This window comes from Lycorma delicatula, chromosome 1 (genome assembly GCF_047948215.1).
Source record: "Lycorma delicatula isolate Av1 chromosome 1, ASM4794821v1, whole genome shotgun sequence".
NCBI classification, from domain to species: domain Eukaryota; kingdom Metazoa; phylum Arthropoda; class Insecta; order Hemiptera; family Fulgoridae; genus Lycorma; species Lycorma delicatula.
In genome coordinates this window covers 96,839,704-96,859,575 of record NC_134455.1, presented here as the reverse complement: position 1 = coordinate 96,859,575, position 19,872 = coordinate 96,839,704, and the positions used below count along the sequence as shown (strand labels likewise).

Genomic DNA, 19,872 nt, shown 5'->3' with positions numbered 1-19,872 from the left:
ACTGTTGTATTTTTTTTTGAGGAAAAAGATGTTATTGGATGCACAGAAAATGGATTAGGCGGTTCAACAAGGTTTGTTAATTTAAGGGCTAATTGCTGTGATTCATTTGGTTCAGTTACAATAGACATAGTAGGATTTAAATTATAATGCATTTCTGAAACATAATCAGGACAAGGATTTTTTTTGTCTTGAAATATCAACTCGTGGGTGTTTAAATGTAATATGACACAATAGATTACTAGTCGTCCCACAGCATAGGATACTGAACTATGGCAAAGATTACACAAAGCTTTATCAGGGCTTGCTTCAGAAAAGCAAGTCCACATGTGACTTCTTTTTCTACAGCTCATGTTTATAAATTTAAAAACAAACTATTCCTTTTTAAAAGTGCTCATAAAATATCTACCAATGTAAAAACTAATGATTTAAGAAAATAATACCAATAAAAATTTAGAAAAAAATTTTATTCTGATTATGTAAAGTAAAAAAAAATCTTACGAAATTGTGTAGGCCTGAAGAAACAAAATATAAACGCAACTCAAAATAGAACACGCAAAGATTATGCACCATGAAAACAGAATCAACTGTCGTCTTTTATCCGTCAACTAAGAATAATTGTAAAATATATATCTTGAGCATGACAGTATGCGCAAAAGAACGACAGTAATTAATATTGTGCAACATAGCTTCCCGCCCGAATGAAATTAAAAGAAAAATGAATAATGATATCATACAGAATGTGTGCATAATAGTTTAAATTTTCCCTTCTCTGTTTAGCAGTGAAGTTTGTTGATATAAGCTTGTTTTCGTAAAGGAATCGAATAGAGATGAAATAAGGAGAATCGTTGGGTAGATGATGGGATCAGGGCATGCATATTAGAAGTGATAGGCTAATAAAAATCATATTGAACCAAAAAAGAATCAGATGTTTACTTAAGAGTGGAATAAAGTTGAAAAGAGAAGAATCGAAGACATTTAGTAGGTATACATCAATTGAGTTGAACAGGAGTATGAAGAGAGATGAACTGCTAAACATGGATGAAGAAGAGAAAGAGAGCATGCGCATTAGAAGTGATAGGCTTCTAAGTTTACTAAACATCATATTGAACCGAAAAAGTCAAATGTTTACTTAAGCAGTCGAGTAAGAGTTGAAAAGAGAAGAATCGAAGAAGTCGAATAAAAGTTGAAAAGAGAAGAATTGAAGGAGTTGAAAAGAGAACAATCAAAGACATTTAGTATGTATGCATTAGTTGAGTCGAACAGGAGTATGAAGAGATGAACTGCTAAACTTGGCTGAAGAAGAGAAAGAGAGCATGCACAATACAGTTTACAGCTCTAGTAGTGGTGGGAAGGAAAAGAATCATTGAATCAGACTAACGATTCTTTTTTAATAATCCTTCCTGAGAATCAAATCGAAAGAATCGATTCCTGAAAAAGAATCGTTTATCCCACCACTACAGAGTAGTGATTCTAAAAAAATGTTTTGAATGATTCATTATGAACAATTGAATGATTATTACATTACAAGAACTGTGACTACCAGAGTCCTTTCTTTTCTTTTTCTGTTTAGTCTCCGGAACCACCATAAGATACTAGATGATACGTATGAATGCAAATGAAGTAGTCTTGTAAAGTCTCAGGTTGACCAATCCTTCTAGTGGTTAACTCATCATCACAAATCAGTTGATTTTGTAGTCGAGAGTTCTAAGTTTCAAATCCTAGTAAAGGCAGTTGCTTTTATACGGATTTGAATACTAGACAGTGGATACCAGTGTTCTTTGGTGGTTGGATTTCAATTAATCACATATCTCAGGAACGGTTGACCTGATACTGTACAAGAATACACTTCATGTACATTTACACATGTCATCCTCTGAAGTAATACCTTGTGATGGTTGCAGAGGCTAAACAGCAAAAAAGGGTTGACCATTACTTTGATGTGTGGTTAATTGAAACCCTACTACTAAAGAACACTGATCTCAACAATCTAGTATTCAAATTCTTTCTATTTCTGTTTAGCCTCTGGAAACAGCATAAGGTATTACTTCAGAGGATGAATGATAATGATATGTATGAATGTAAATGAAGTGTCGACCTTTCCTGAGATGTGTGGTTAATTGAAGTCCAACCACCAAAGAACACCAGTATCCACGATCTAGTATTCAAACCCATATAAAAGTAACTGTCTTATAGGATTTGAACCTGAGAACTCTCAACTTTGAAATCAGCTGATTTGCGATGACGAGTTCACCACTAGACCACCTCAGTAGGCTGACTACCAAAGTTGTGGTTTTTTTAATGAAGTTAAATTATCTGCAATGCGTTAAGCGGTAGATTAATTTTATTACTTGGCATCTCAAATAATTAAAGAAATGAATGGCATATATTTATATAATAATCAAATGAAGTGTTCAGATCTTTGTCTTTAGTTGTTGATGGTTAACTACTAAAGAACCTTATGAATCCCCTCTTATTGCTTTAAAACATAAAAATGTTATTGTACCTTTATAGACTTAGCTCAATTACTTTTCACATTAAGATATATATGTTAATTAGAGGATTACGGGAATAAGATAGAAAAGATATTAAAGTCGGAAATATAAACAATGGTCTAACAAGCAGCCAATTAAATAGTTATATAGGTGAGGTTTGTGTGCAAAGCAAGCATTAGATTATGTTTGCTATCATACGAAGTTCAGTATGTTGACTCTTCACTACACGAATATTAAGAAGTAAATTTTGTCTGGTATAATAGTATAAAAATTAGTGTCAATTGGAAATTTTATAGTTGTTTAAGCACGAAGGATATGTCATTTAACCTTCAACTGTTACGGACTTTATTAACACATACATGGGTACATACACAAACCATTGAAAAGATCTTGCGAGAGGTACATGGAACCGTGCCAAGATACAACAGAAAACACCATTAATGTACTAATATTGCTGAATTCATCTTTTGCAGGTTGCATTCATAGTATTAATTATCCATTCATGCTTCATTTAAAAATATCGGCGAGTTGTACAACTGTGATGAATGACCAGAATCTCTTGACACTGACCCTCAACTAAAGGATAGTGACACTTTTGAAGACAACTTCTAAGGAAAAATTAATCCTTTTTTCATATATCCTATTCTTAATTAGTCAGTTATTGAAATATAAACATTACTTACAGTAAGATATCTTAATATGAAAAACATTAGAGCTGCATTCATAAATGTTTATAATTACCTATAAAAATTTCCTTCAATTAAAACAACTAAATAATTTTAAACAAAAAGCTTTTTTTATTTATTAACTGGGATTGCTTCACTGATCAAGTATCCTGGATTTACTGCTATAGATGCAGAACAAAAACTGATTAAAACAAAAAAAAATTTACAAACCTAAGTGGCAGTGGAATTTTAGACCAGATTATATATATCAGCCTCATTAAATTTCCTTAATGGGAAGAACTATCTCAGATAAGCCGTGTTTTAATGTAACTGACTCTGACATGTGATTGATTATCTCTAATGAGACATAATACTGTATATTCTCAAAGGCTAATAGAGAAAACATCTTTTCTTTTAATCAGCCTCCAAAACAAGATAAAAAGATATTCTATTAACTGCATATATTATAGGTGTAAGTTCATCTTTAAATGATAATAAATGTAGAAAAATTCATCCGTATGTAGAAATAAACAAAGAATGCATCATTTGAAGATAAAAGTTTGCCAAAACAAGTGAAAATCAATCTACAGTAATAAAGCCAACCACTTGATAAGAGGATGTTGAGTGACATTTCTTGGGATCAAAGGACCTCATTGGGGCTGGCAGTACACTTTAACACAAATTTTTTTTGTGGGCTCAATTAAGCAGATTCTTATCTGGCATTCACTGTTTCTTAGCAGTGATTCAGATATACAAAATCATTTTGGTTAGCAAGCTAGGGACAGGATTAGTTCTACTATGGAAACCCATAGAAGTGTGTTGTAGAACACTCTTCAAGCAATTTCAACACAGAAGAGGCTGGGCATAGATTGCAGGGCCATACTCTTTAAAAGAATTAATTAAGAAGGTAGAAATACAGCATGCATTCAATCATTTCACCTCTTCAAGACCCACCCACTGCCCAGAACCTTGAACAATATCCAGTGACGGATTTACCATAAAGCAAAACAAGCAGCTGCTTGAGGCCTCACTTTGACAGGGGCCTCGAAGTAAAAAATTTAGAAAAATAAAAGTAAAATTAACAAAAAATCAAGAATATATTTATAATACTTTATGTATTACTTTTATAACTTATGTATAATTGTAATTGCTATCTACAATTATGTAAAAGCTTCATTTATATTTACAGCATAGATTATAATGACAGTATATTTTAAAATTGGTTTGTCATGCAAACCATTTTTTCCCGCGCGTTATTTCCATGTGTAACAAAAAGATGGCCCCTTTATTTAATTTTTTTGTTCGTCTTTGTCTAAACCCGCAGAGATTCTTGAAGCAATTTGTTTCGTTGCTTGAGTCAAAGATACAAGGTATGTATTCAAATCATACTATTTAAAAAATCAAACGAAAAATTAAGGTCAATAAAATTCATTAAAAAAGTATCAGGTTGTGTCTGATTATTTCTGTTATCATAACCTATATGTTTGTATCAAATGAAATTTTGTAGGATAATAGGCAATTGGAACTTCCGGGGCCCATGGAAACATCTTCGACTACAATTATTAAATATCGTTTATCTAATTGATTACGGGTTTTCTGGTGAATTTTTCATAGCACATTTAAATCTGAATAAGGTTTCAAAAAATGATGCAACACAATTTAAATTTAATTTTTTCAAAACTTGTTTTTATTAGTTTAAAACAATTATTATATTAATTTTTTTTTAATATTAACTAATATTTGTTTTTATAGATTATTGCCACAAAATCATGAAAAGATTCGAGAGTGGTTTCCAGAAACGAAAAAAAAGCAGCTGTAGAAGAATCCGTCAAAAAGATTCCCAAAATAACACAGTTTTTTAAAATTGAACCCGATGACTCGCCTCTAGAAGAAAATCAGCCGATTGAAGAGAATCTTCCGAGTACGAGTACAAGCCCTAACGATACGAGGCCAGATGACGTTCCGGATTCTTCAGCAGACACCGAGACACTCGCAAACGATCTGCAAATTCCTAACCGCGGTAAGGACGTTGACCTGTGGCAAAATTGTCAGAAATTGATATCGATTATTGGATTCGTAAAGGTCCCAGCGAATGTCATCATTCTGATGGGCCATTTGACAACTCTTCACGAGTGTTTAATGAGACGACACGACACTGTACAGCGAATATTTTTTTTGGGTCTAAAATGAACGGAGAACGTTACCGGAGAGAATGGTTAGTTTACTCTCCGCAAACAGGCAATGTTTATTGTTTAGTCCAGGCATTACTCGTTTCAGCGCTGGTGGGTTTTCTGACTGGCGAAATTGTCACGACGTGCAAAGACACGAAGGAAATAAAAAACATAGAGATGCACAACTGACGTTTTTAATTAGGCAAAGACAGCAAAACGTTTCATGTAATCTAAGCCTTATAATTAGATAAGGAACGAGAATACTAAGGTAGAAGTTTTGAAGCGGATTCTTGCAGTAATTCGAACTATAACGCAGCAAGGTATAGCTTTCAGAGGAACGAATGAAAGGTTCGGAGAATCACGGTGTGGCAATTTCATTAGCTTACTCGAACTTGTAGCACAATTTGATCCGTTTTTAAAAAATCACATCGATAAGTATGGCAATTGTGGCAGTGGTAATACATCTTATTTATCCAAGACAACTTGCGATGAATTAATTCATTTAATGGTGAATAAACTTCGGAAATCGATTTTCAATGATATAGTTAAAGCGGGGTACTTTAGTATTTTAGTTGATTCCACGCCAGACATATCCCACATTGATCGGTGGACTATTATCGTGCGTTACGTGTGTTCTGAAATTGGTCAACCTGTAGAGAGTTTTTGACTTTTCTTGAAATAGAAAGCCACACGGGCAGGTACTTAGCGGAAACTACATTAAATTATTTAGTAAACGGTGGACGCAATTTTGATTTATGTAGAGGGCAGTCTTACAATAACGCGTCAAACATGAGTGGAATTTATAATGGAATGCAAGCAGCGCTTTTAGAAGGAAACCCTTTGGCAATTTTCGTACCTTGTTCTGGACACTCCTTGAATTTAGTTGGACAAGCATCCGTTGCCTCGTGTTTAGAAGCGGTAAACGTTTTCGGAATCGCGCAAGCAATTTATGTGTTTTATGTAGCTTCGACAAAACGATTGTCTTTTCTCGAAAATATTTTAGGTCCAAATGCTTTGAGCTTAAAAAAATTATCGCAAACTCTGTGGAATGCACACTCAAAATCGGTATCTGCGATAGCTCAAAACTATGATAAAATAGCTAATACTTTTCAAGCGATTGTGAACGATTGTTCTTTCGATGGCCAAACGCGCAACGAAGCGTCGAATTTATTGAAAAGTATGGAAACGTTAGAATTTGTTTTCATGATGCTTTTTTGGCAATCCGTCCTTCAGGAATTTGAGAAAGTATCGGTTACTTTACAAAACCCATACATTTCACTTGAAACGTGAGCCAATTTGTACAATGTACTAATTTCATATGTACAGAACTTCCGAGACAAATTTTCCGAAATTGATGCTGAAGCAAAAAAAATTGTTCTAGGTGCCGAATATAAGTCGGCCACGCAAAGAAGAAGACGCAATGTAACGATGGGCCCGCCTCTGATGCTCTTGAAAATTTATTTCCGTGTGATTCATTTCAAATAAAATCATTTATCGTCATGATTGACTCTCTGTTAACTAACTTGAAACAACTCGCATTGGCGTATACAAACATCGCGGATAAATTTTCATTTCTTGTCAATCTTAACGCGTCGAACGATGATATTACAAAAAGCGTTGAAAAATTGATCGCCGACTATCCAAATGATGTTAATATTGAACATTTGTAAGTGAAATTGAAAATTTTCACACCTACGTAAAACATGTATACGGAAACGAACCCACTAAAACGTTTTTAGATCTGTATTACATCATTTTCAAAGATGAGTTGTTTTCCGCTTTTCCTAATGTAGAGTGTCTCGTGAAACTTTTTTTAACTCTGCCAATAATTAATTGTTAATTAAAGGTCATTTAGTGCTTTAAAACGAGTGAAAAACTACTTGCGATCATCTATGGGTCAAGAAAAAGTGAGTGACCTGAGTTTACTTTTTATCGAGAAAGAAAAGCTTCACAAAATGAACTTTGATGATGTCATTCAAGATTTTGCAGCAGAAAAAAGTAGGAAGAAACTGAAAATGTACTGTACATAAAACTGTAAATAAAATAAATATTTGTTTGATCTTTCTTTTATTAAAAAAAAAAGGAGAGAGAAGACAAAAAGTTTATCCTGAGGGGGGGGGCTCGTCCAAGGTAAATCCGGCACTGACAATATCACATAGGCTGTGCTGTTTGCCAAAATATCTACTTTAAAACTTTCCCTATGCTCCTTATTTGATACCATATTACTCTTCCAATCTCCAGAGAACCGCAATGGTATCTCTGTCATTCATCATTCATGTTGTTCTGGGTTTAAATTTCAGTCAAACCCAGCTTTATTATTCCATACACTATTAACATTCATCCATGATTAAGTAACTGTAACTGAGTGTTAACCTTTTGTTTGTGAAGTAAATAAAATCCCAAAGTCAAAATTCCAACCAAAAAATTTCTTTTAAGATAAATTTAACTTTACAGAAATTCAATTCTAAAATGTACATAAACAGCAATGACCTTTTTGAAGCTGCTGATTAACTCCTAACTTTATTTTTTACTCTTCCCTCTTCTTTTTTTCCTTCATAACAGCAGACGATTTATTATTGTACCAAGGCACATTACTCTTCAGTTAAACTGATCTTTCACTCCTGTTATTAGGAATGCAGTCTATTTACTTTATCTCAGAAGTGAAGTTTACAATCCAATTCTCACTGATTAAAATCTCAATTCATTCTTGTTGTCCTTTTACTCTTTATAATTTTTATCAACTGTAATTTTTCCTTACAAAAATAATCCTTGTCTCACAAGCAAATATGCAGCAAATATAAATATGAATTCAGCACGTATGAATAATATCTCAATAGTTTTGGCTAAATCATTCTGTCACTCCTACATGCAAGTGCAATTATTACTTTATGTATATAATTATGTGCTGTAAGCTATCACGTGTCTGGCACCGTGGCATGCTGATGACAAGCAATTAAAAATTCTATTGAGTCTTTGTTATTGATGTTTAATAATGATAACTTCATTTGTAATGCTTCACACCATTATGCAGTTTAATGAAAGAAAGTATCTCAGTCTATGTTATTGTGTTTCTCTGCACAGTAGTACAGAGTACTCAGTACTGTTTTGTAGTTCATACTTATAACATTTTTATACAGAACTACTTTCATTCATTTTAATTTATTCTGTGTTTTTATCAGTTGGTTTTTAACAATGGGTAATTCTGTCATGAAACATAAACTGGAAAAACCCATAAGCAGCTCTGAAACTATTAAGTAGCTCATTTGCACTACAATAACAATGAACAGAATTCTAACTTCAAAATTGCACATGTTATAAGATTCCAGTCAATGATTCAGTATCTGCTGTTAATATAAGACACAGGATTGCCAACATTAACCAAAATTTTATCTATCCTAGATACTGTAAGTCTGTGATTGATTAAAAGTAATAAGTTCAAAATAACCCAAGAAGATGCAAGCAGAAAGAATGAATATCAATAATAAACCTCAGTTGTAAACGTTAAAACTGGATATTTTTAGTTCCATATGACAAAAGATATTAATTTTCAATTTTTGACTTTCACTAATGAGTAAATGTACTGAAAATGAATAATTTCAAACCAAATAACATTTGCTTTTGTTTAAATCTTTAAAAAGCTCCAACATGGATGCATTTTAGAAACGAAAAACCAAAACATAAAAATATTTAAACATTTTAATACAAAAATAATAGCTGTTATTTGTGTTAAAATGTTTTATGGAAGCACATTATGAAATGTGCAAAATGTTTTTATTATTATGATGAAAGAATACTCATGTGGGTACATATGCAACCAATTTTTTCTTCAGGGATTAATGTGTTTCTGACAACATAATTTACTATTTACAATTATGTCTATAAATTTAGTGGAATTATAAAGCTAATTTTTGCATATTTGCAAGTTATTTTTATTATTTTTAACTTTGGAAAGAGCAGATAATTTAATTTAGCTTTGTTTTTCTAATGTTAATATTGTAGAGGTATTGGCAATATATTAATATGTATTTTGAACACTTCTTAATGTTTCATTTCTAATACAGCTTTTTTTTAACACAATTTTTGATTCATCATTATATGACATTAAAATAACTCTAGTTATTTCTAATTTATGATTTATTTAAAAGATATTTTATACATAAATACTGTCTTCATGATATCTTAGTGTGTACCATTAATATAAGGTGATTGAAAAAATAGATTACTTGGTTATTTGAAGTATCATATTTGTTCAAATATATTTTGACCCCCAATTTTTGAATGACCCTAATTTTTGAATTTAATTTTTCAGAACAAAGTTAGTAGAAATCTTCTTTTTTCAACCAAATAAAATTTTACCACCAATAAAAAATAATTTTGAAGTTATTTTATATTTAATTACATAATACTACACATACTTTTATTATATTATTATATTAGTATTTTATTATACTACTTTATAATTATTATACGTACTTGTTTAATGTTTAACTAAATATTATTCAAAGAAAAAATTAAAATAAATGAAATATAAAAACATGCATTTATAGAAATGGGAACATATACGTAAAAACATTCACAGTTTACTCAGACTCATTTAATAATTCCTTTTCTTTAAAAGTTAGATAATGTAATTCTGTGTTTTAAACTTATCTATATTCTAATTTAAAAAGTTAATATTTTTATGAAAATAAGAAATTCTTAAATTAGGTACTTTTATAATAATAATAATAATAATAATAATAATAATAATAATAATAATAATAATAATAATAATAATAATAATAATAATAATAATAATTTTTTATTTGTTTGTATTTTTTGTGCAATAGGACAGCTACCTATAGCCTTTGTATATTACACAATAGTACATAGAAAAAATATATATACATTGAATATAAATTAAAAATACAAAATTTAATTATTAGCTCATAATAATTATTAGTCATTAGTTCATAATCATAGTTCATATAATTATTAGTTCATAAAAAAAAAAAGAGTAATACTGGTCTTTTAATTATGTTACACAATTATATTATTATATGTCTTTGCATAAATACAAGATTACAAATAAAACTGTGCACATAATTAAAAATACACATAATTCAGGAAACAAATTTAAATAATATAGTTAATAACAATAATAACATTAGTTATAAATTCAAAAATTTACATCTTATCTCCTTCATCCAATTACATTTAATTAGAATATCAGTTACTTATACAGCACTGTCAATATATATATATATGTGCAGGTAAAAATAAACACAAAAGAAATTTACATCATTGTCATACAATATAATTGATTTTAATTATTAAAATATTTATTTATTTATTAGCAGAAAATTGTTTTAATTTATATAACTTAACTACGATCAAGCAGAAGAGGGTTAGTAAAGTTCTATAGTAATCCAGTATTATGGGTTTATATGCTTTTAATATCTATATCATATCGGAGTAAAATCTACTCAGTTCAAAAACAAAATTCTTTCTCAGTTGAAAAAAGTCTATTTTATCATATATGTTTATAGCAGTTGAAGCGCATCTCTCTGTGGGTGAGATAAGTTGTGTAGAGTATGCAAGATGACAGAAGTTTCTAATATTGCGTCCATATGTAACTGTATTTTGTTTTCTGTAGGATTTCACCCGTAATAATAATAACCCAGGGGGGGATCCTGTCCCCCTACTGGGCGCGTCCTCAAGGTGGCGGATAGAGGAAGGCCCTGTAGATATAGAGGGTAGGTGGTGTTCTTCAAAGGCCCACCCGCGGACCATAACAGGTACTTTAAATCCAACGCGTCTGTTCCAGATTTGGCGGCGTTTGGTCGGCGTCTGTTTCCCATGTTAGGGACGGCCGTTTCTAGAGGTGTCGGAACCTTTCCCGCAGGAGCTTATCCTGTTACCCATTTGTTTTGAAAATTAATGGAGTACAACGATGTGAATAAATACCGGTGCGGTAGGGTGTTGCGGGCTGACACCCGTCAGAGCCGTCGTGATGTTCAGTCTGGGCTGAGGAGTGCTGGAGCGAGTGGCGGCGCCTCACCTAATGGTACCACAAGGCCTGGAACGTCTTCTGTGGCTTCTGTTGTGGCTGAAGTTCAGTCACCCAGTGCTGTAGAACCCCGGGGTAGGAAGCGGTTTAAATGGACAAATGAACATAATTAATGCCTCCTTTCCCGTACCTACCTAACTATAACAAAAATGGAATCGGACATGAAACCGTATACTGTTCCGCTGCACCAAGCGATGGTTGAGAAGTTCCCTGAGCTACGATGTAAGTCTGTCCAAAACATCCTGGATCATCGCAGATCCCTTTTTAAGTCTAATAAGGTCCCTGCGGATGTGGTGGCGTTAATCCAAGCTGATGTTTCTAGGGAGTTAGGGTTGTTGTCCAGTCCATCTTCAGATGTAGAAGAAACCCCTAGATGAGAGCCAACAATCCCCTCTCCGATTAATTTGCAGAAAACGAGATGCTGTATGGTGGTATGGATCCGTCGGTAGCGTATACCAAGGCTGAGGGTTAATTGCGGAACGAGAAACATAGTGGGACTTATTAATGAGATTCTTGAAGAAAAAGTAAGATTAGTACCCTCCATAACTGAGCTCAATGAGTTAGTGTACATCGATGCGATCACGGCAGTCAAAGCGAATGGCCAGCGAATCGTCGCACCCGCAATACGTAAGAGTCTCCAGCGTCCACCTTGGGAGGAGAGACTGTGTAGGAAAGTCGATAAGCTGAGAAAAGAGATTGGTCATTTGTCCAGTTTCTTAACATCTGCTAACCCCAGTGGAAGGATCCGGTCGGTGGCGGAGTCGATAATTCGAACGTAACACCACCGGCCATGAAATCCTGGATTTGTTAAAAACGATTGATGGTAATGTCATGTCGGCTACGGCGGTATCGGCAGAGTAACATGCGCCGGGAACAAGCTCACTTGTTCCGTACCAATCAAAAGGAGCTGTATAAGCGGTTGCATGTTTCTCCTCAGCAACAACCTCAGGTGAACGCGTCCCCTACTAGTGAGGAGGTCTTGGGTTATTGGAGCCCGCTTTGGTCATGTTCCTCACAGCATAGCTGTGGGGCAAGGTGGATCCGTGAGGAACGAAAACGAGTTGATAGAGTCCAGACAATAGTAGATCATTTAATCACTCTAGAAGATGTACAGGAGGCGATTAGGAAAATCCATAATTGGAAGGATTGATGGAGTGCATAACTTTTGGTACAAGCGCTTTTCTTCTGTTCACAAGCGTCTTGCAGAATTTTACTCTGCCATCTTGCGAAATGCAAAATGTCGACCTTTTTCATACAGGGGATGACCTATCTGATCCCGAAATCTTCTACTGCGACGGCAGACTCGTCCAAGTACAGACCTATTACCTGTCTCCCTACAATATATAAGCTTTTTACTTCTGCTCTCACTGTCAAAATCAATAAACATCTTGAGAGGCATAAGATCTTAGCTGAGGAGCAGAAAGGATGTCGTCCGGGTAGTAGGGGCTGCAAAGAGCAGCTAGTGATTGATAGCGTTATCTCTGTAACGGCAAAGTTACAGTCGGGGGGAGTCGGGGCAGCCTATATACTGGTTGTATAGACTACAGGAAGGCCTTTGACTCGGTTTCGCACTCCTGGTTGATAGAGGTCTAAGTGCCTAAGTGTCGTTATGGGTAAGTGGTGCACAAATCTTTTGTTGACTATTCCAGATAAGAAGCCCGTTAAGGTCGGAGTAACACAGATCAACCTAGGCATTTTTCAGAGCGATTCCTTAAGCGCTCTATGGTTTTGATTAGCGTTAAACCCTCTCTCTTCCATCTTACAGAAGTCCAAGAAGGGTTTTGCTCTTGGGCACTACAGTTTCAGCCACCTCATGTATATGGATGATATTAAGCTTATTTCTGACACTGAAAAAGGGGTCCGGCAACTTGTCAATTGAGAGGTTCAGTGTCGACATATGCATGAGTTTTGGTCTTGACAAGTGTAGGGTCAATGCCATGAAGACAGGAAAATTGAAGAGAGCAGATTGAGGCGTGTGAAGTGCCGCAGAATGATGCTCCTGCACTCACGAATGCAATGCAGCATGGTGAGACATATAAGTACCTTGGTTTCCTGCAGGATATTGGAATTAGCCATAGTCGAGCGAAAGAGGCCCTTACATCTGGCTTCAAGAGTAGAGTAAGAGCCGTCAAGAGTTCCCAGTTGAGTGGTTCTAATAAGGTAAAGGCCATTATCATATTTGCTGTTCCGTTGATTTCCTATAGCTTTGGCGTGATAAATTGGTCGCGGACAGACCTTGAAGGGCTTAATAGAATGATGCGTGTATCGTTCACGCAACACCGCTCCCATCACCCGCTCTGCTCCGTCGAGCGGTTTTACCTGTCCAGGAATAGAGGAGGAAGAGGCGTTGTGGATTTGCGGGAGGTTCATGCAAAACAGCTGCTGAATCTCCGGAAATACTTTCTAGAGAAGAGCCAATCCAGCTTGCTCCACGGGGTTGTAGTAAAAAGTGACAGTAGTCTAGCCCCACTGCACCTCAGTGATGAGAAATTGCAGCCCCTTGAGGATACCTTCTCCGAGATCAGTGTGATGGATAGGTGGCGTTCGAGGGAGTTGCATGGGAGGTACTATGCGGCGCTTATGGATGAAGCGGTTGATCGAGATGTATCTGTGGCCTGGCTGGAGTATGTCGAGTTGTTTGCTGAGATGGAGGCCTTGTATTTGCTATACAGGATAGGGTCGTCAGCACACTCAGCTACAGAAAGCATGTCGTTAAGGATCCTGCTGTAACCATTGACCTGTGCCGTCTTTGTGGATCGACCAACGAGTCCATCGAACATGTCGTTACCGGGTGTCAGTTTTTAGCTCCTAGGGAATATACAGTCCGACATAACAACGTGGCGAAGATACTTCATCAGAGACTCGCTTTGGACCTAGGTCTCCTTGCCGTTTCAGTCTCGTATTTTAAGTATCCTCCTCAGCTTGTATTAGTGGACGATCAGTATAAACTGTACTACGATCGTACTGTTCTGATGGACAGGACAGTGGAGCATAATAATAGGTCAGACATCATTCTGACCAAGAAGCAGGAGAAGATCACCTTCCTGACTGATGTCACAATCCCATTGTCCACCAACATAGTAAAGAAGTACACGGAAAAACTAGTGAAGTATAGGGATCTTGCAGATCAAGTCAGGAAGATTTGGGACCAGGAGAGCGTAATGGTAGTCCCGGTGGTTTAGGGCGTGATGGGAGAGATTCCACGTTCTCTGCATGATTCATTAAGATCCGTTGGAGCACCAGAAAATCTGTTCCGACCAGTGCAGAAGGCTGTTTTGCTGGATACATGCGGCTTGGTCCGTCGGTACATCACAAGCTCGAGCGATAAGATAACGTCTGTTATTGAAGAGAAACGATCAGGTGGAGCTGCAGGCGGGGGACAATGGCCGTTAACATCTGGCAGTTCATAAATTTTCATGTCTGGTATTTTGTCTTTCATTCATATATCTCACCCATAGTATTCAATAGTTCATGTTACCATATACAATGCATGTCAGAACAATAGTTATAGCTCCTGCGCCTTGCCTTTGGGCTGGCCAGGGTGCTTTTTACTGGGCTTGCCCAAGAGAATAATAATAACATGAATGCGGCATTCGTGGCAATCTGCCAGTCTTACTCAGCAACTATATGAACGACCGTACTTTCCAAGTACGTATCAACAATGAATATTCATCTGTAAGAATCATGGAAAATGGCATACCACAAGGTTCGACGATGAGCGGTTCCTTGTTTATGATCGCCATTAATAAATTGATATTAGCCATTCCAGTAGAAACCAGCAAAAGCGTCTATGTTGATGATTTGGCAATTGTGTATGCCAGCAACAAGACTGCTATGGTGAAATACAAGTTGCAACGAGCGATTAACGCTCTAAATGAAGTTGCAAGGAATAATGGATTCCAATCTTCACTAGAAAAAACGTGCTGTGTACACTTCTGTAGGAAGAGAATTCCTCACCAAAGTCCTACGTTGACAATTAGCAATAATCCAGTACAATATAAGGACAATGTTAGATTTTTAGGACTAGTATTGGATAAATCCCATACGTGGGGATTACATATACAGGACTTGAGTGTTAGATGCAAAAAAGCCCTAAATATTATAAAATGTTTATCGAACATTAATTGGGGCTCAGATAAAGAGATATTATTGAGATTGTATAAGGCACTGGTTCAATCGAAACTAGACTACGGATGTATTGTATATTCATCCGCTAGGAAGTCACATTTAAGAAAGTTAGACGTAATTCATAATAGCGGAATAAGATATGCAACAGGCGCTTTCCGCACAAGTCCGGCAACTAGCCTAATGTCCGAAGCCGGAATAATGCCACTACATTATAGAAGAGAGATCCTTTTACTAAGATATGCAGCGAACGTATGGGCTTTTCCTGCCCATATTAATCACAAACTTTTTACGAATCATTCTATGCCTGCATTATATGAACATCGTGCTACCTATTCCAGACCAGCCGGAATTAGGTACCACGAATTAAGAAGAAAATACGAAATTGCTATTCCAGAGACACTAGCAATTTCCACGAGAGAAATAACGCCATGGCTCTTGCTAGCGGTAAATACAAGGTTGGATCTCTCTCAGGGAGAAATAAAAAAGAAGACGGTAGTTATCATCCAACAGGAATTTTTGGCAACCGTCAGTAGTTACGATGAACATATTAGAATTTATACTGACGGTTCTAAAACCGAATATGGTGTTGGATGCTCCATGTATGAAAATGGAGAAGCCCATTTTTGGAAACTGCCAGATATGGCCAGTGTTTATACGGCAGAACTTACTGCCATTCATCAAGCTCTTCGCTACACAGAACACTATTGCGAATAGAGAGTGCTAATATGTTCCGATTCTTTAAGTGCATTTGTTGCAATTCGGAACAAGAACATTAAGGATGTCCTAATTTCAAACATCCTGTCCATTCTATACGTTTTAAATCAACGAGGACAGCGACGTGTATTTATATGGACTCCAGAGCATGTTGGTATTACAGGTAATGAAAGCGCATACAAAGCTGCCAGAAAGGCAACAGTCTGTGATGATTTGGATGCATTTCCTGTAAGAGTGGCAGATGTTTTAAAAACTGTATAACTAACATAGTAAGAAACAAGTGGAGTACTGATTGGAGGAGTTTAAATACAAAATTAAACTCAGTGAAAACTTCTCCATATAAATGGAAAAGCGACATTAAGTTGACTCGCCGTGAACAACTAGCTGTGACCAGACTTAGAATCTGTCACACACGATTAACAAATTCATATTTGTTAATGGTGAAGAGAGACCAATGTGCGGTATTTGTAATAAAACACTTACAATTAAGCATCAAATAGAAGAGTGTACAGTATATGAGGACCTCAAAAAGAGGTTCCGGCTAAGAAATGACATTGCTGCTGATCTGGATAATGGAAATGAAGAAAAGATAGATGCTTATTTACACGCCAGTGGACTTCTTAGAAGTCTGTAAAAGTGGAAAAATTTTAAAGCTGTGTTAAAGAATCTCTAAGAGGTAGTTTTTATATGTATGGGAGTCTCGAAGCGTAGCACATATAGTGACGGGAGGTAGCCCTCTTGCCTGGGCCACCCTGGCTCATCTGCATTCAAGAGCAGTGAGTCGGGGTGTGTCCATTGATGGCTTGGGGGACCCTCAAGGGTGGACTGAGGGCGTGAGGCTATGGGTGGGCGCAATGCATGCCTGTAGCCTGTTTATAGGAGGGAGTCAAATGCCACGGCATCCTGGTGCGACTGTTATACTGCTTAATGGCGGTTATGGTCACCCCGTGGGTGCTAAAATTAATTGATAAACGAGACAGGTATAAGAAGATAAATGGTATTGTATTGACTTACATTTTTTTAATTATATGTTCTTTGAGAATTTTAACTGAAATTTTAATTTCGGGGCCCTTTACACCCCGTAAGTGTTGTGTATGTCTTTGTTGTTAGAATCTTAATGTTTTTGTGTAGTTTGTGCTTTTAAATAAAATGTAAGGGCCCTTTACACCCTTACATATGACGACCCTGATGGTGATACTAACCTCGTTTAAAGAATGTGATGAGGGCTAATGACCCTAGGAGTCGAAAAAAAAAAAAATAAAATAAAAAAAAAAATAAAAAATAATAATAATAACTGAAGGTAGTTTATTACTATCAATAAATTAATAAGTCCCCCACCACAAATCTTGAAACAAAAATAAACTATGAAACAACTTAAAAGCCCAGTTGAATCCAAATTAGTCGCTCCTGCATATAGGTTGACCAATTTTAGGGAGAAAGTGTAGGAATAAACCTGTATTTGTGCATGTATATCTTTTTGTATCTGTAAGTGAATGAGCATCCAGTTTGTCTATACAGTAATTTTTGGAGTCATTTCATTCGTTATCATATTCAAAACTATTACATTAAGATTTCACATAATTTAGTTTTTTGTGTTCCATCGTTTTGATTTGTACTATTTGAAATTTCTGAAATCTTGTGCTTCTGATCATAAAAGTTTAGATGAGTGGTCCTGGATGATGGATATCTCGCACACAATTTCGTTAGGTAATACCTATAAATCTGCCATTCTTGCATTTGTAAATCTATTAGAAATAAATCCTTTTCATCTCCCTCTAATATTACTCCAAAAAACAAAACATTTTTAATCAGTTGATCCCATAATTTCTTTCCTCTCAATGAAACACATCATTACTAAATACTCACATCACGGCACGTAAATTTTATTAGATGATATTAATAAAACTGTTTAATAATCTGTATGTATAACTAATAGTTAAAACTTGCTTGAAGTCAATCAAAAAATTTATAAATATAGTATTATGGTTTTTACAACCCTCCTTAAAAGAGATTGTCAGATTTTTGAAACTCCCTTCTCCAGTTCTTATGTAATGTAAAATTAAAAGTAAAATTAATTCTGTGAAAATTAAAAAAAATGAGTGAAAAACCATTTTTGATAAAAAAAGTATGTTTTTTTTATCAAAGATTTCAAACTTTTTCTTTTTCATTATAACATCAGAATTAAATAGATTTTTTTCCTGATCAGTTAGATCTACAAAAAATTTTAATTAGTTTCTTCTATTAATTCTGCAAGTAAATAAAAATATTTATTTTTAATTATTGTTTTTTCATTTTTTTTATTTAGTGGAAGCTATATCAGCACATTAGCAGTGATTTTCATTAATTTTAAGAAGTATACTTTTTAATCAAACAATACTTAAAAGTGTCCCAAAAGTCCCGAACCATAGGGATACATGCAGTATATTTACAATATATGTTTAATATTATTTCCATATAAGTTGAAACATAATTGAAAACGGTCTTCTGTGTTCCGCAGAATGTTGATCACCAAGTCAGGCATTACAGATTAGCACACAATTGTGATGCACTCTCACAGTTGGTTTTTGTCCCTGATCTTGACAATGTAAACTTGGGATTTTACATAACCTCACACGACACTATCCACTTGGTTTAAATTTGGGGATTGTGGAGCCCATTCCACTTGTCCCCTATGACCGACCACTCGACACTGTGGGAAGTGTTCATCTAGCCAATCACAAATTTATGTACCATAGTGCAGGGGTGCACCATCCTGCATGAGCAATTCTGGTTTTCCAGAACCCAGCAAATCCAAATCAGGTAGTATTTCATTTCCTAACATTGCAAAGTAAGTTTTGGTGTTAACTGTTCTATCAAAGAAGCAGGGGGCCCAATGATCCGGTTTTTCCACAAACCATGACATGTTCAGCTCCTTGTTGTCGATAAACCAGTGAGGTTTACTGTCAGACTGATACCGTAAGTTATATCCGTTCACCTCACCATTTACAGAAAAGTTGGCTTTGTCAAGAGAACATAACTTTAGACAAAATCTCTGGGTCCTCCTCCAACTGGGTTAAAAACTAATTGCACATTTCTATATGGCAGTCAGTAATGTATTCTGACATGTGGTATAACACTTGTAACTTGTATAGATGATACTTGTTTTTTCTTCAAGATCCTCCCTATTGTTGACTGAGAAACGCCTACTTTAAAGCTTGTTTGGTGAATTGATTTTTTTTGACTTGAAGAAACCTTCGCCAAAACCCCTTTCAATATCTCTTCTGAAGTGCTTGGACATCCAGTTCTTTTAGCATCAGCAACACTACCCATAGCCTTGAACTTTGCTAGTAGTTTACCAACCATTGTGTGCGACACTGGCTCTCGATGAGGATGCCTCACATTAAATTCATCTGCAGCTTGTGTATAAGAGAATCCTTCTCTTTCACCAAAGAGGATCTACTCACCCATCCATCAATGGTCAACATCTATCAGTTCTGCAACTAGAAAATAGAGCAAAATTAGTAAAATTCCTATGGTGTGGGACTTATACTTTGAAATTGTAGAATTATTATGTTTATTAACTGGTTGACATATTTTAAAGCATTGAAATGGGAAATTCTTAATATCAGGGATATATTTTTAATAAAAATCTGTCTAGTTCTTTTATTTGCTTA

At 35.3% G+C, this 19,872-nt stretch overlaps 1 protein-coding gene across 1 annotated transcript; it reads left to right on the top strand.

The window, feature by feature from the left end:
- Positions 1 to 5,833: 5,833 nt before the first annotated feature.
- LOC142317577 (uncharacterized) lies at positions 5,834 to 7,358 on the top strand. Its single transcript, XM_075354134.1, has 2 exons — positions 5,834 to 5,958; positions 7,175 to 7,358. Exons 1-2 carry the CDS (start codon positions 5,834 to 5,836, stop codon positions 7,356 to 7,358), a joined length of 309 nt encoding a protein of 102 aa, XP_075210249.1.
- Positions 7,359 to 19,872: the final 12,514 nt, after the last annotated feature.